Genomic DNA, 13,658 nt, shown 5'->3' with positions numbered 1-13,658 from the left:
GGCACACCTGGATTGTGGGAATTGATGACTAGGAAAAGGCCTGGCAGCTATACAGATCAAGATTATGAGGATTACAAAGAAATATTAATAAAATCAGATGCTCTATACCAGAACAATGATCCCACACAAAAAAGAGTCAAGTCGAGCAGTGGGGCAAAATACAATAATTTAATCAAGCCCATATGGTCACAGATCAAGACTGGCAGTGGAATCAAACAATACAACACCCTGCCTAAAGAATTTGTGTGGGTTGATGATGTCAGGAAACTTGTAGATAGGTTATTGGTGATAGCTGGGGAGGAAAATGCTGGCAACCACAATTTTTACAATGAAAAGGTTGGAATTATGGACATGATAAGCACAAAATTGTCTAATTTTATAGTGAATGACCCTAAGGGGATTGGATATCTCATAAAAATTATTAATACTCTACCCCCCAAATTTTGGAATATTTCTGAGTGTCGGGGGCTGGATAATGACATTATAAACAAGCTGCCATTTGAACTACACATTCCAGGCTATCAGTATTGTGGTCCAGGCACAAAATTGGATCATAGATTAAACAGAGGTGATCCTGGTGTTAATCCCCTAGATGCTGCTTGCAGAGACCATGACATAGCATACAACACACATACTGATCTTGACAAGAGACATGTTGCAGACAAGAAATTAGAAGAGGCTGCATTTGGTAGATTTGTAAGCAAAGATGCTTCTTTAAGTGAGAGAATATCAGCATTGGGGACCACCATAGCTATGAGCACCAAACAAAAACTGGGGTGGGGGCTGTGAATATGTATATAATAAACCTACAATGAAGGCCAAGGGTGTTATGTATCAAATACCTTATGCAGGTCTCAAATCTCTTAAAACTATTGATAGTCTTTTAACCAAAAAGCAGCGCAAGAAAAAAAGCTCTTGTCTTGCAAAGGGACATGGTATGAAATTGTTGCTTAGCACCCCCCAATTAAAAAAATTACAACAATCAAGAAAAAAATCACATGTGGGGGGATTCATATTTACCATCCCTGCCATCTTAGCTGCTCTCGGGGCTGTTGGGAGCTTGGCTGGGGGATCAGCTGCCATAGCAAAAACAGTAATAGATGCCAAGAAAAATAGGGCAGAATTAGATGAGCAGAGGCGCCATAACCTGGCCATGGAGAAAAAAGGCAAAGGTGTTAAGAGAGCCATGAGTAAGTTTAAAAAAAACAAGAGCCGCTTACAAACCAAGATATTGAAGCTTTAATCAAGCCACTGGGCATCAAACATTTTAGGGGTGAGTACATGTCTGATTCTTTACCGGAACAACCACTCAACAAAGAGTGTGGCATTGTTAATTTGGATGAGTACAAAAATCAGGGCACTCACTGGATCTGTTATCTTAAATATTTAAACAATGAGGCATTTGTGTTTGATTCATTTGGAGGTGTTCCACCTGAAAATTTAGTAAAATCAGCTAATCTCTATTACAATAATGCCCGTGTTCAGAACTTCAAAGATGTTAATTGCGGACATTTGTGTTTATCTGTTCTTAGATATATGTCTCAAATAAATAAACCATCAATTAAAAATTTTCAAAAGGCCTTGTGGTATCTGAAACATCATGGGGGTATTCCATCTCACCAGCCAAAATTCAATATTGAAACTCAAATTGCATGATGACATAGTGTATCCCAAAACAATAGCTCTCAGAGCATTTTACGGCATGTACTTGATACCTAATATTACACACCACAACAACAAAATTGCAGTAGGGGATCAAAAAATTGTCATCACTCCAGGGCAATATAATCTGTCCACTCTAAATGCTCAATTACCCAGAGGTGTAGTGTTAAGTCAAAATTCTGTCACTCACAGAGTAGAGATTTTGTCTGCTACAGAAACAGTGGATCTGGGTACTATAGGAGAGCTGTTGGGCTTTGAGAACAACACAAAACTTGAACCGGCCATCAAACACACTGCTATGAATATACCTAAATTCTTAGCCATAGAGACTCTGAATATTCACTGTAATGTGGCGGAGGGTATGATCACCAAATCAAATGGCATAGGCACTCACAAACAAACTGGCATCATTGCAACATTCAAACCTAATTCCGAATTCATGGAGCCCATCATCTACAATCCATCCCCAACATTATATTTTCCTGTGTGTCATAATAGAATAGATTACATTGAATTGATGGTCACTAATGAAAAAGAAGAATTAGTTGATTTTGCTGGAGCCACAACAACTGCTATCATAGAGATTAACATTTAAATAAAAATACATACAATGGAAAATATTGAGAGTTATGAGCTACAATCATTCCCCCCAAACAGGAGGACATTTGCAAATTTAAATCAACCCAACACAGAGATTGAGGTTGATCTTGATGTAGGGGATGGATTTATACACCCTCACAGAGCAGATCTATACATCAAATTTGATGTTGTAAAGCTCGATGGAACAGATTATCCGGCAAATTCAAACATAAGATTGGTGGATAATTTTGTGCCGCATCTGTTCTCTGAAATTGAGATCAGAAAACATGGCGTTGTTATAAACAGAGTGGATTATCCCGGCATTACCTCCACAGCTTTGGCCACTCTAAAATTATCCAAAACCGAAGCTTCATACTACAAAATCGGTGGATTTGAGGCTGGTGATAAGATATTATCTAAGAACCACACAGTGCTGTTCCCGATGCGCCTATTGCCAGGATTCTTCTCAGATTACAAAGATATTATGTGAAAGGGCGGGTTAAGAATCACATTTAGAAGAGCTGCCAATGATAATAATGCTTTGATGAGGTACAGCACATTAAACTCTACAGGGGAAGCTCTGCCCAATACCCTACCTGATGAAGGCAAATGCATTATTCAGACTATGGAGCTAAGAATCCCGGTTGTTGAATATGAGGCCAGTTACGCTCTTAAATACAAAGCTGATATAGTAAAAAATCCACAGATTCCTCTGCAATTTTATACATATCAATGCGTACAGAAGCCTGCATCTGGCACATATTATGAGTTTGATGCTACAAATTCATTCTCCAGCATACAATACGACATGCCGGATTTTGTGGTGGTATTGTTTCAGACTGGAAGACACAACAATCAGGAAAAAAATTCAAGTAAATTTGATAGCTGCAACATCAAGAACATATATCTTAAAAATGGCAGAAATGAGGTATTTCCTAGAGAAAATTATAATTTAGACATGTCCAAGGATGATTTTCTTAAATTATATGAGGCATTTTCTTCCTTCAAGAGGGTCACTACTGGCAGTACTGATATGTATTACTCACCAGATGAATTCAAAACACAGAGACCCATGTTTGTAATCAACACTTCAAAAAGGAAACAAGTTGTGGTTAATGACAGGACAAACATTAAAATTATCTGTGAATTCCACGAGGCTTTACCAGATGACACCATATGTAGCGTCATTCTCATAGGTGAAAAATCATATGTTTATGATGTAAGAAATGAGAGGGTCACGGAGCAATTCTAGAGATCCGATTCAAACACAGAGGCCCTTTGATTATTGCCGTCAGGAAATATATTACTTACCCAAATCTTATAGCACCTCTGCTCGTGGCAAAAAAGCTTTTATACCTACCCAAAACACAACACATCTGCCAAAAGCTGAAATACAGAAATATTGCAATAATTATTCTGTTGCGACAAGGCCAAACCAGTTTGCATGACAATATCCGAGAAGGCAATACTAGGAATTTCCTCAATATAATGGATAGTCCCTAAAAGGGGGCACAGTACAGATAAGAATTTCTCTTTGAGTTCCATGACAAATAACATGTAATTTCCCTCAGAAAAGGCACAGTGCAGGTAATATCAATAGATATAATCACTCAGGCATATAGAAAGAAGGCAATTACTCTTTGATGATGAATAACTCTCTGAAAAAACACAATAAAGATTATATCTGTTGGCATACAACTCCCAGGCAAACATGATTTATTGTTGGCCGAAACATGGGACTGATCAAAAGATTATAAAAACATGGAAGCATGTTTGTTCGCTCGGGCAATTGTTTACGCACAACTCGGGAAGCAAAAATCAATACATAACAAGGTTATGGCTAGACTAGAGGGGAACCTGGTTTCCAATTGAACTTAAACCTGAAGTAAATATGTATAGGTGGGTATGGATACAAGTTTATGGACAAAAATCTGGCTGATGCAATTTTTGTAAATATTAGCAAATCTGCTTGATGGGGGGGGTTGATACTTTCCGATTACAAAACTCTTGGGTTAGGCAGGTGCTACACTTGAACAAAAAACTCATATGAACATGTTGAGCAAGTTTTAAGTATAGCAAATCTGCATGAGAAGAGCTCTTCCTTTCTGAAAAATTCCCAAGGGCATTTTTTACAAAAATCTTGAATTATGCAGAGTGCCACACTAGAGCAAAAAGCTCATATGGCCATGTTGAGCTTGTTTTAAGTATAGCAAATCTGCTGGAGAGGTGCTCTTCCTTTCTGGCACTGTCCCTATATACTTTCCCACTACTAACCCTGTTGTTGATAATATTGCACGTAAACTTTTCTTGCGCTTTCGGTGTTGTCGCAGCGCACTTGAGCACTATGTATAGTGGAACCACGAGCAAAACAACTTGCGCAGACCCGCGAGTCCTGTGCACCGTACCCCCGCGAGTAGGGGAGGGGGAGAGTTGACCATGCTTCCTTATGGCCCGAGGTGGAGGGAAGAAGGGAAAGCTGCGCGGGGACTTGTCCTCCCAAGGTTTTTTTCCTTGTGGTCGATCTTTTTTTTTTTATAGAAACTTGTCAGCATTTGGAAGCTGCACAACAAAGGTAGCGCCACACGTAGGGCGATTCGTTGCAATTTCTAATCTCTGGAAGGCGGGAGAGGTTACGTTTATGAATGAAAGAAGGAGTCAACTACTGGCAATATTAACAAATCGTTTTATCTGCGGAACGTTCTAGAATAAAATGAGGATATACTAAATACGCGGATTCAATTTTTCGGTTCATCTCTACAAAGAATCGGTTAATGAGATTTCAGAGGTAAGTGTGACAATTCATACAGTCGATTTGTGATCAGTCAGCGTCCTCTGGTTGCTTTATAAGAGTGATTCCAAAATGAAGACATTGACGACAGTAGAACTTCCGGGGCCTCAATGTAGTGCTAGTTCGGGTCGAGGGCCGAAGAGATCAAACCCCCCCCCCTCTCTCTAAAGTGAATATTTCAGCAGTACCGGATATTGGAGTGGTTTATTAAAACAGAAATAAGCTGCATAGATCAACTGAAAATCAAAGTTTTGAGTGATGATTTAGTTTTGCCAGAACAAAATTTCGTATTTGCAGTCCGAGAATTTCATGGTATAAAAAATACTTTTGTTTAAGCCTACTGGGTTCAAAATACAATCAAACACTTAACTACCATAAAGAGACAGCCGAAAATATTATGAATGTCGAGAAGAGAAAGCAAGAAGATGTTCCATATGTAGACATTTTAGGCGGAAATTGCAGGCTCTACCAGGACCCGAATCAGAGCTCTACCAACTGAGCCACCTAGCCATCCTTGACTTCAACCGATCTTTCGTTAAAATGTCTTCATAGTACATGTCCTGCGTATATCAAATCGTAAGGTGTTGCCTGTATAGTGAACAAGCACAGAAAATATAGGAGAGAGAAGAAAACTGAGGAGCATTCCCACCGGTTGAGGAGAATTTTTTTCTTCTGTGGTCAACAAGAGCTACTACTTCGAGGTGATAATGACAATAGCCTAATAAGAGAGATTTCACACCGTGTCGCCTGAGGATTTCACAAGTCGAAATTAGGTTTGTGCGTCCTTTTGTGTCGCTGCGGTGTGAAACGTTGCTGTTGATTGGCCCATTCCAATCGACATGTATCACGTGTCCCTTCGGTCTGAAACCTTCCTAAGTCTTGGAAATCCAAGTCACAAGGATGGAAAATTAGGGCCTTGTTAAGGTTAGGTGTGAAGGCAGGCAGACGACAGCACCCTAAATGATCATATCCAAACCTGCAGAAAGAACGCATCTTACTTCAATCTCCAATACAGAATGATAAAAACTTCTGGAAGGTTGATTTTAAAAAAATGTGTCCGAGATAAAGAGTGGCGTGCCCAGGATTTTCGGAAGGGAGAGGGGTTACGCATACTATTTTTGGTGGTCAGTCCTGATTTTGCCATTTTTATCCTGTCTTTGACGTTCTTCTTCTTCTTCTTCTTCTTTTTTTTAAAAAAAAACGAAATATTGGATGAAATGGGGTTATGATCTCACCAACCCACCTTTGGGCACGTCACTGGAGATAAATGAATAAGTATTTGATCATACTGGGAGACGAAACATTAGATGTGTTGGGAACGGAAGGGTTTTCATTGTGCATTAATTGTTTCGTGATCCAGCTATATTCGAGAAGACTTCCTTTGTTTCGTGCCGATATATATCAGGCTAAGGCCTGAATCTGAACAATTTGGTGGGTTTCGGCTTTTATAAGAGCTGCAAACATGGGAGGACAAGACACGTTAGTGGTGTTCAGGCTCGAATCAGAGATACATATTCGAGAGCTGTCTGCGTCCAGTTGGCAGCCCACAATTCAAATTTCGCGTTGTCGAGTAGATTGTCCATCCCGTGCATGTGTAACAGCTTCGTAAAAACATTCAAAGACACCATAGATGTGTTTTTGCCTGATGAGAAGAAATGGACAAACACACATACTGAGATGGTTCCGGCACACAATGTTAATGCATGAAAACAGAGGAGTTGAGTGGTAAAAAATGTTCAGATTTCACGTTCTGATCAAAATGACAGCTTTACAGTGGCGACGATTTAAGGGATAGTTGTTCCCCATTTTTTTGCCTCAACATTATGGCCTCTTAATGTACCAAGAGAAAGTAAACTTCCCTTGCACCGCCCTCCGCCCCCCCCACCTGTTTTGGAACCCAATTACCACCACTGGTCTTAAACATACAATTGTGAGGTTCTTACTATACCCCTTAAAAAATGGTGTTGAGCCCCCCCCCCCCCCGAAAGAAATTCCTGGATACTTGCCTGTGCCTGTGTACATGTTAATTGTTTAGCATTCTGCACTGCTGATTCCATACGCCATAAAACTTTTTGAGTTGCTGTTTCATATTCAATCAGCAGCAGCCTACGCTGTTGCTTCCATTGTGAAAATTATAGGCATCAAAAACTCTGACAATAGTTTTGAATCACCTTGAATTTTGGATAAGTTACATAAGGGAAAAATCTGTGCATGCATATTCTGTTTAATAAATATTATATATTTCTAGGCTACACCCAAAAGACAAGAAAGCCTTCAAATCAAGGAAAAGGAAGCTAAGTCTAACCATAGTCTGAAGGAAATTATGATTAACAAGATTTCTGAAGAGTTTTACAGGATATCAAAGTTACGGAAACAGCATAAAGATTTTGTTGTGGATCACATAACAATAAACAACGTGAGTTTACTTGCTGGAATATATGTATGATAGTGAATTTCTTTAGCTTAATCAGGGTTGCTGTTAGAAAATGTGAGCCTCTTATATTTTGAAAAGTAAAAATATAGACAGCTGCCATTCATTGTAAACATTATATGGTAAAAGCAGATTGGTTATTACATATTGTGGTATTTGAAGGGGGATGGGGACCCTCACCCCCCTTCAAATAAGGGCCCTCTTACATTTTATCTATGAGAGGTCACAGCATTATGCTATTGCCCTGGTAACTATTGCAGAGTGACTTGAAATGAATAATTAAAACAAAAAGTGCAAATTTATATTATTTACATATTTTTATTTTATTTTGTGTCATTTTTTCTACCACTTTCTGACTAATTGAAATGATGAGGATGAGTGATGAGTAAATGAAATTGATGAATGGACACTCACAAAAAACACCCATGTACCCAGGATAGAACTCAAACATGGGAACTTCGGTGGTGAGATCGAATCAACTGGTGATTTATCCACTCCCCTCAATACCCTCCTAACAGACCCCTTAAAATTTTTCACAAAGGCGAAATTTATGGTAATTTTGGCTCTAAAATTACTCTTACATCCCCATAAAGATGAACCTACTTGCCCCAAAAGGAAAATTCAGGATAAATGTCTGAAGTTGACAACTTAACATGTTCGGCCATTGAGCTTGTAAAAATCTATCAAACAACCTCTTATTTGTATCATGTTACAGTTTTTTCAATCTTCTATAATGAATGAAGTTCTGCACTGCGGCTGTGCGGTCTATGGACCCGGTCTACAGGACATGTGCTGCTTTGAGTCTCCTGGGTGAAGCGTAACAACTTTTCTCCTGAGATTTTTGGCAATGGCCACCCACCATCGTGAGGAAATTGGGGAGCTACAAATGATTAGCGAAACCCGGTCATGGAAAATCTACAACAACGACTGGGGGTTCGTTGTGCTAACCACACATCACCCTGTAACTGGTTAGATGGTCTCCATCTTTGCTGAGGCATGTGGGAGTGATGCGAGCAGTTGGTACGTAGGCCTTGGCCCGCAAGGGCTGTTGCACGATGGATTATTATTGTAATGAATGAAGATGTAGTGGAACAAATTTTCGAAGACATTAATTTTAATCTATTGTTTTAACAGCTCTATGGCGGAAGACTAGGTGCAAAAACATTTGTGACACAAACTTCCTTACTAGATCCTGAGAATGGTATTCTATTTCGTGGCCATAGTTTACTTGAATGTGTGGAAAAACTTCCTAGGGCTAAAAATGGCACTGCACCTTTACCTGAAGGCATGTTCTGGCTTCTTATGACAGGAGACATCCCAACTGAAGAACAGGTAAATAGAGTGAAATAGCTTGGGTGTTGCCAGGTATATTTGTAGGGGTGGTCAGATTATGACTAAAATTAAATAGTACAATTATCATGATGATAATAATAATATCAATGGTTATGTATTAATATTACTATAAACATGAAAGAGATTTGCAGTGAAAATCTGACAATTGTTTTCTTATTATTTTAATAGTTTTTACATTTAATGTAGTGAAATTCAAAGTTATTTTATTTTGTTACAATTTTTACACCTAGTTCAAGAAAAATCTAGAAAAGAAAGTACGGATGAAATTTTAGTCATAAAGTATACATTTTGTAACATCTTGCATCAAAATATTAGTTTTGGAATTTTGAAATCTCTGGAATTCATTTACAACTTGAATTAAGTGGTAGGATATGGAAACATGAAGTTCATACATTTTAAAATACATTTCTCCAAAGCATTTTTTACTTTCATTATTCTGGTAGTATACTAATTAACTGAACTTTAATTTAGTTATCGACTATAATAATAATAATAATAATAATACTAATAATAATAATAATAATAATACATTTTTGAAATGAAGAATATCAATATCAACAACAATTTAATTGACATTCATATAAGACCTGATTTTAACCTTCCTCATGCTCACATCCTCCAGTTAAAATGCATTATTAACTTTCAATTTTTCATTCTCCCATTTGAATTATCTTTAGCCGACTTGTGTCTGCTGTTTTCCTCCATCCTCTTCAAATTTCATTATTTTCCTCTTCCCTCTCTTTCTGTATTTTTTGCCTATTTGATAAATGTATCTTGATTATTTGCGCAAAGCATTTTCAAATAAATATTATTTTTAACTTTCTATTTTATATTGTAATCTATATTATTACAATTATTAGATGAACATATTTGGAATCTCTTTAAATTCACTCATTATTTTTATTTTTAATGTGGAGCTTCAAGTCCATGACAATAACACTATGTAGATTTGTAAATATTAAAATTATGGCTTTCACTACGAGTAATAAATTAATAAGAATATAAAATACTAATCACACATTCCATTGACAGGTTTCAAATATTTCATATGAATGGGCAAGGAGATCCAAATTGCCTCCCCACGTGGAGACCATGATCCACAACTTTCCAAGTAATTTGGATCCAATGGCACAATTGAGTGCTGCGACTTCTGCCCTACATACGGAGAGTGTGTTTAGTAAGGTATTTGCTGCGCCTGTCCACAAAACCAGGTATTGGGAGGTGAGTGTTACTAATGTGATGTGAAATTATATTAGAGCAAGAATGCATTTCTATTTCTTCATGAAAGGATTTTTTTTAAAAAATATTTATGATACACTATCTGCCAAGAATGGTCTGGACACTAATGACATGCTCAACAACATAGATGTGATAGAAGGCAGAACCAGTTTAATGCGAACAAAATATCATAACAAGTTCCAAGCATTATAGTAGTTAAATCAATGTCAAAGAAGCAGAGATTTACCCACACACCTCCAACATACCCAAAATCTCCTCAACACTCCACTCATGGGCATCGCCAGAAATGCTGCAGGGGGGGAGGGGGGGTCAGGCAAATGATAAAAGTTGAATTGTAGGAAAATAATAAGTATTATTACCATGGTTATAAATGTTATTATATAATAATGAAAATAAATATTATAAACTAACAAAAATAAATTTTATTCAAAACAGTAACTATTATTATTATTATTATTATTATGTAAATGGGAAGACTCGATCCACCAAATGAGTGAATACCAGCACAACTATTTTCCATTATTTCTTTTGCATTTTATACAGTTAGTATCTGAAATGCATTTTTGATAATAACTTTTGCAGGTCTCGTTCAAGAAAAGGTTTTAAATGTTAGGGGGATTTTTTTCATAAAGTTTGTTGTGTTACCTTTCACCTACAACTGTAATTATTAGAATTTTGAAAACTGTGGAACCATTTGTTCTTTGGATGAAATGGTAGAATATGACCTTGTTCCTGTATTTTTCACTCAATGTTTTCAATCCAACGCATTTTTACTTTGATTATTCTGTTCCAATACTAACTAAATGAACTTTATTTCTGTTCTTAACAATAAGAGTAACAAACTTTCAGCTTTCTTGTATGTTTAAATGAACGATGTCAATTTCCAGGGGGGTCCACCGACCCATTCGACCCCCCCCCCTACCCCTCCCGATGCCCATGACTCCACTAACATTTTGTACAAAGGCCCTATTTATGGTCATTTTGGCTCTACATTTACACTTATAGTCCCTAAGTATGAGCTTACATCCCAAATTGAAAATTCGGGATAAATCCATAATAAAGAAAGAATACATATATGTATTAACTAAAAGAAGGTTATGTTAAAAAGAAAGCTTACATATTAAAATAAGAAAATCTAGAAATTTTCTAAAGTATAAAGAGAGGGGTCAACTCCTGAAAAAAGATTTTGAATGTAATTATGAATAGTAAAATGATTGCCATTGCTCTATTTGCAACAGAAAAAGAGAGTCCAAAGGAAGGGGGTGGCGATCTGACAACATAAACAACCACTTCAATCCACTCTTGCATGTGATTTCAGAAATGCATCACCGTTTTCCCACATCAAAAATGACACGTTTAATTTTGTTACACAAGTATACAATAATTCCATATAACTCATAAGAAAACATTATTTGTATGGTGCAGAATTGTATGTCATGTGGATTGTACTTGCACATGCAGGGGAGGGTCAGATTGGAGTAGGCTTCACAGCGGGCCAAGCAGAATGGATGGACGAGAAGATGCGCGAAGTCTTCTGCCCGAAGGTTCTTTCGATTTTCATCACTCTATATCTGTCACCATTCACAAAAGACCGTTGACTGACATTGTATCAATTCTATAGCAGAATAAGTGCAAAATGCTAAGGATGTGGTCACCCATAGTTCTTGCTCATAATTTAAGGCTGGCTAGGTTTGAACACTAGTGACATATCCATAACGCTTTTTATTTTCCAGTATGCATATGATGATGTAATGAGTCTTCTTGGGAAACTCCCAGTCATGGCAGCAATGATATATCACAACTTGTACAGGGAAGTAGACAAACCTCTTCCACCTGTTGATCCAAAAAAAGACTGGAGTGAAAATTTTCTTTCCATGTTAGGCTATGAAAATCCTGAATTTACTGAATTCATGCGATTGTATTTGACAATTTGCAGGTATGTATTGTTGAGAAATGTGGAAATCAACTCCATAATTTTGTAATTACTGGACAATGTAAAGAGGAAAATGTATTAGTTCATATAAATTGGAAACATTGTTTTGATTATTTTTTCACTTATTTATAACACGTGACTATTATGCAAAATTGAAATGATATTTCAAGGATTGAAGATGGGAAGTTTACTTGTAGGTTTATGGGATTAGAGATAAGACATAGTGTTGTATCAAGTTATACTTTCTTACTGTGCTTTTTCTTATTTTGAAATCCGTGCATAGCCCTCTCACCTATAATGCTAGCGATCCTGCTTCGATCCCCAGTAGGAGCTTCAAAATTTCAGTGTTGACCTAGCAGCATGAAGCCAATTGGGGAGCAAGTTGTAACAAACTATGTGTCACTGTGTTATTTATCTTGGACTTCATTATATCAGAAACAACTTATTTTAATGCTTTTCTTGTGCCAGTTACCTACTTCATACCAATGTCTGATTTTCAAATAAAAAAAAGTAAAAATGGGAAATAAAATCTGAAAAATTAAAGTCCTATACAAATTAGTTGTTCTGAATCAACTAAGGCAGCATGGGCTTGGATTACGGTGACCAGACGTCCTCTTTTATCCGGACATGTCCTCCTTTCCAGGTATCTGTCCGGCGTCCGGGCGAATTTTTTTGAGATCGGTAAATGTCCTCCTTTTTTAGAAAGAGTATAGCATCGACCATAGCAAATGTTCTGCATAGAGAATACTTCCACACATAATGATATTCATATCACTTGGGGTGCGTTAAATATTAGAGCAAAGCTCACCTAGCATCTGGGAGCTGAACATGATCACTTTCCCGACTGAGTCATTAGTAGGGGTGTGTGCGATCCAGAAAAGTCGATATCGAGATCAGTAAAAAAAAAAAAGTATCCCCATCACGATCCTGACTTAGGGAAATGATTTCCAGACATTTCGGAACTTTCAAATGGTCATTTTAAAAAGTGGTAAATTCTTGATGTTTTCTGCATTGTAAGTGTGTTGACACTTCTCGGAAATTGTTAGCTTTTATTTCAGAAAAAAAAAGAGCAATGGCGTAAAATTTGCGATTTCCAGAGTGTCGGGAATTTTTTATATCATTTCCCGGCTTGGTCGGGAAATTGCGGATTTCACCCATCCCGAACTTCAGAATTTAAAAAATTTCCCTGTCCCAACCAAAAAAAAGTTCTGTCCCGCACACCCCTAGTCATTAGTACGTATTATTATTATAACTCGTTGCTTCGCAATCTGAGACTTGTGAAACACATGTAATTTGAGCAGTTCCCTTTTGATTGACTGATATGGTTTATTTGAATTCGGTTATCTGCCACTTTTGGTTAATCGCGAAGATGAGGATGAGCGATGATATGATGATTTTGATGAAGGGGGACTCACAAAGAACATCCATGCCCAGTCTGGGATTCGAACCTGAGACATCTGGCGTTGTGGCACGGTGTGCTAACCACTCTGCTACAGAGGTTGGCCAGTTCATTTTCGAGTCATACATACGTGATACAGAAACGGGTACTGAGAATTTTGATTATTAAGTCATATTTAGTTTTATGAAATAACGAAGCAAATGTGCATCAATAATCTTGCAAGAATATATCCAGCTTTTAAAGGATGGAAGAAACGAATATGAGGTGAAGTGTA

The 13,658-nt window shown here is 37.4% G+C and overlaps 1 protein-coding gene across 2 annotated transcripts in view; it reads left to right on the top strand.

The window, feature by feature from the left end:
* LOC145978694 (citrate synthase, mitochondrial-like) overlaps nt 1-13,658 on the top strand; it is a 40,911-nt gene that overhangs the window by 11,452 nt on the left and 15,801 nt on the right. For both annotated transcript variants that reach the window (XM_083111487.1, XM_083111486.1), the window contains exons 2-5: nt 7,278-7,445; nt 8,595-8,792; nt 9,846-10,034; nt 11,786-11,988. In XM_083111487.1, coding sequence (XP_082967613.1) covers nt 7,278-7,445; nt 8,595-8,792; nt 9,846-10,034; nt 11,786-11,988 — 758 coding nt within the window. The remainder of the gene's footprint in view (nt 1-7,277; nt 7,446-8,594; nt 8,793-9,845; nt 10,035-11,785; nt 11,989-13,658) is intronic.

The sequence above is a fragment of the Lepisma saccharinum genome, chromosome 25 (genome assembly GCF_977018435.1).
Source record: "Lepisma saccharinum chromosome 25, izLepSacc3.1, whole genome shotgun sequence".
Lineage (NCBI taxonomy): Eukaryota > Metazoa > Arthropoda > Insecta > Zygentoma > Lepismatidae > Lepisma > Lepisma saccharinum.
This window is presented reverse-complemented; position numbering and strand designations above follow the sequence as displayed.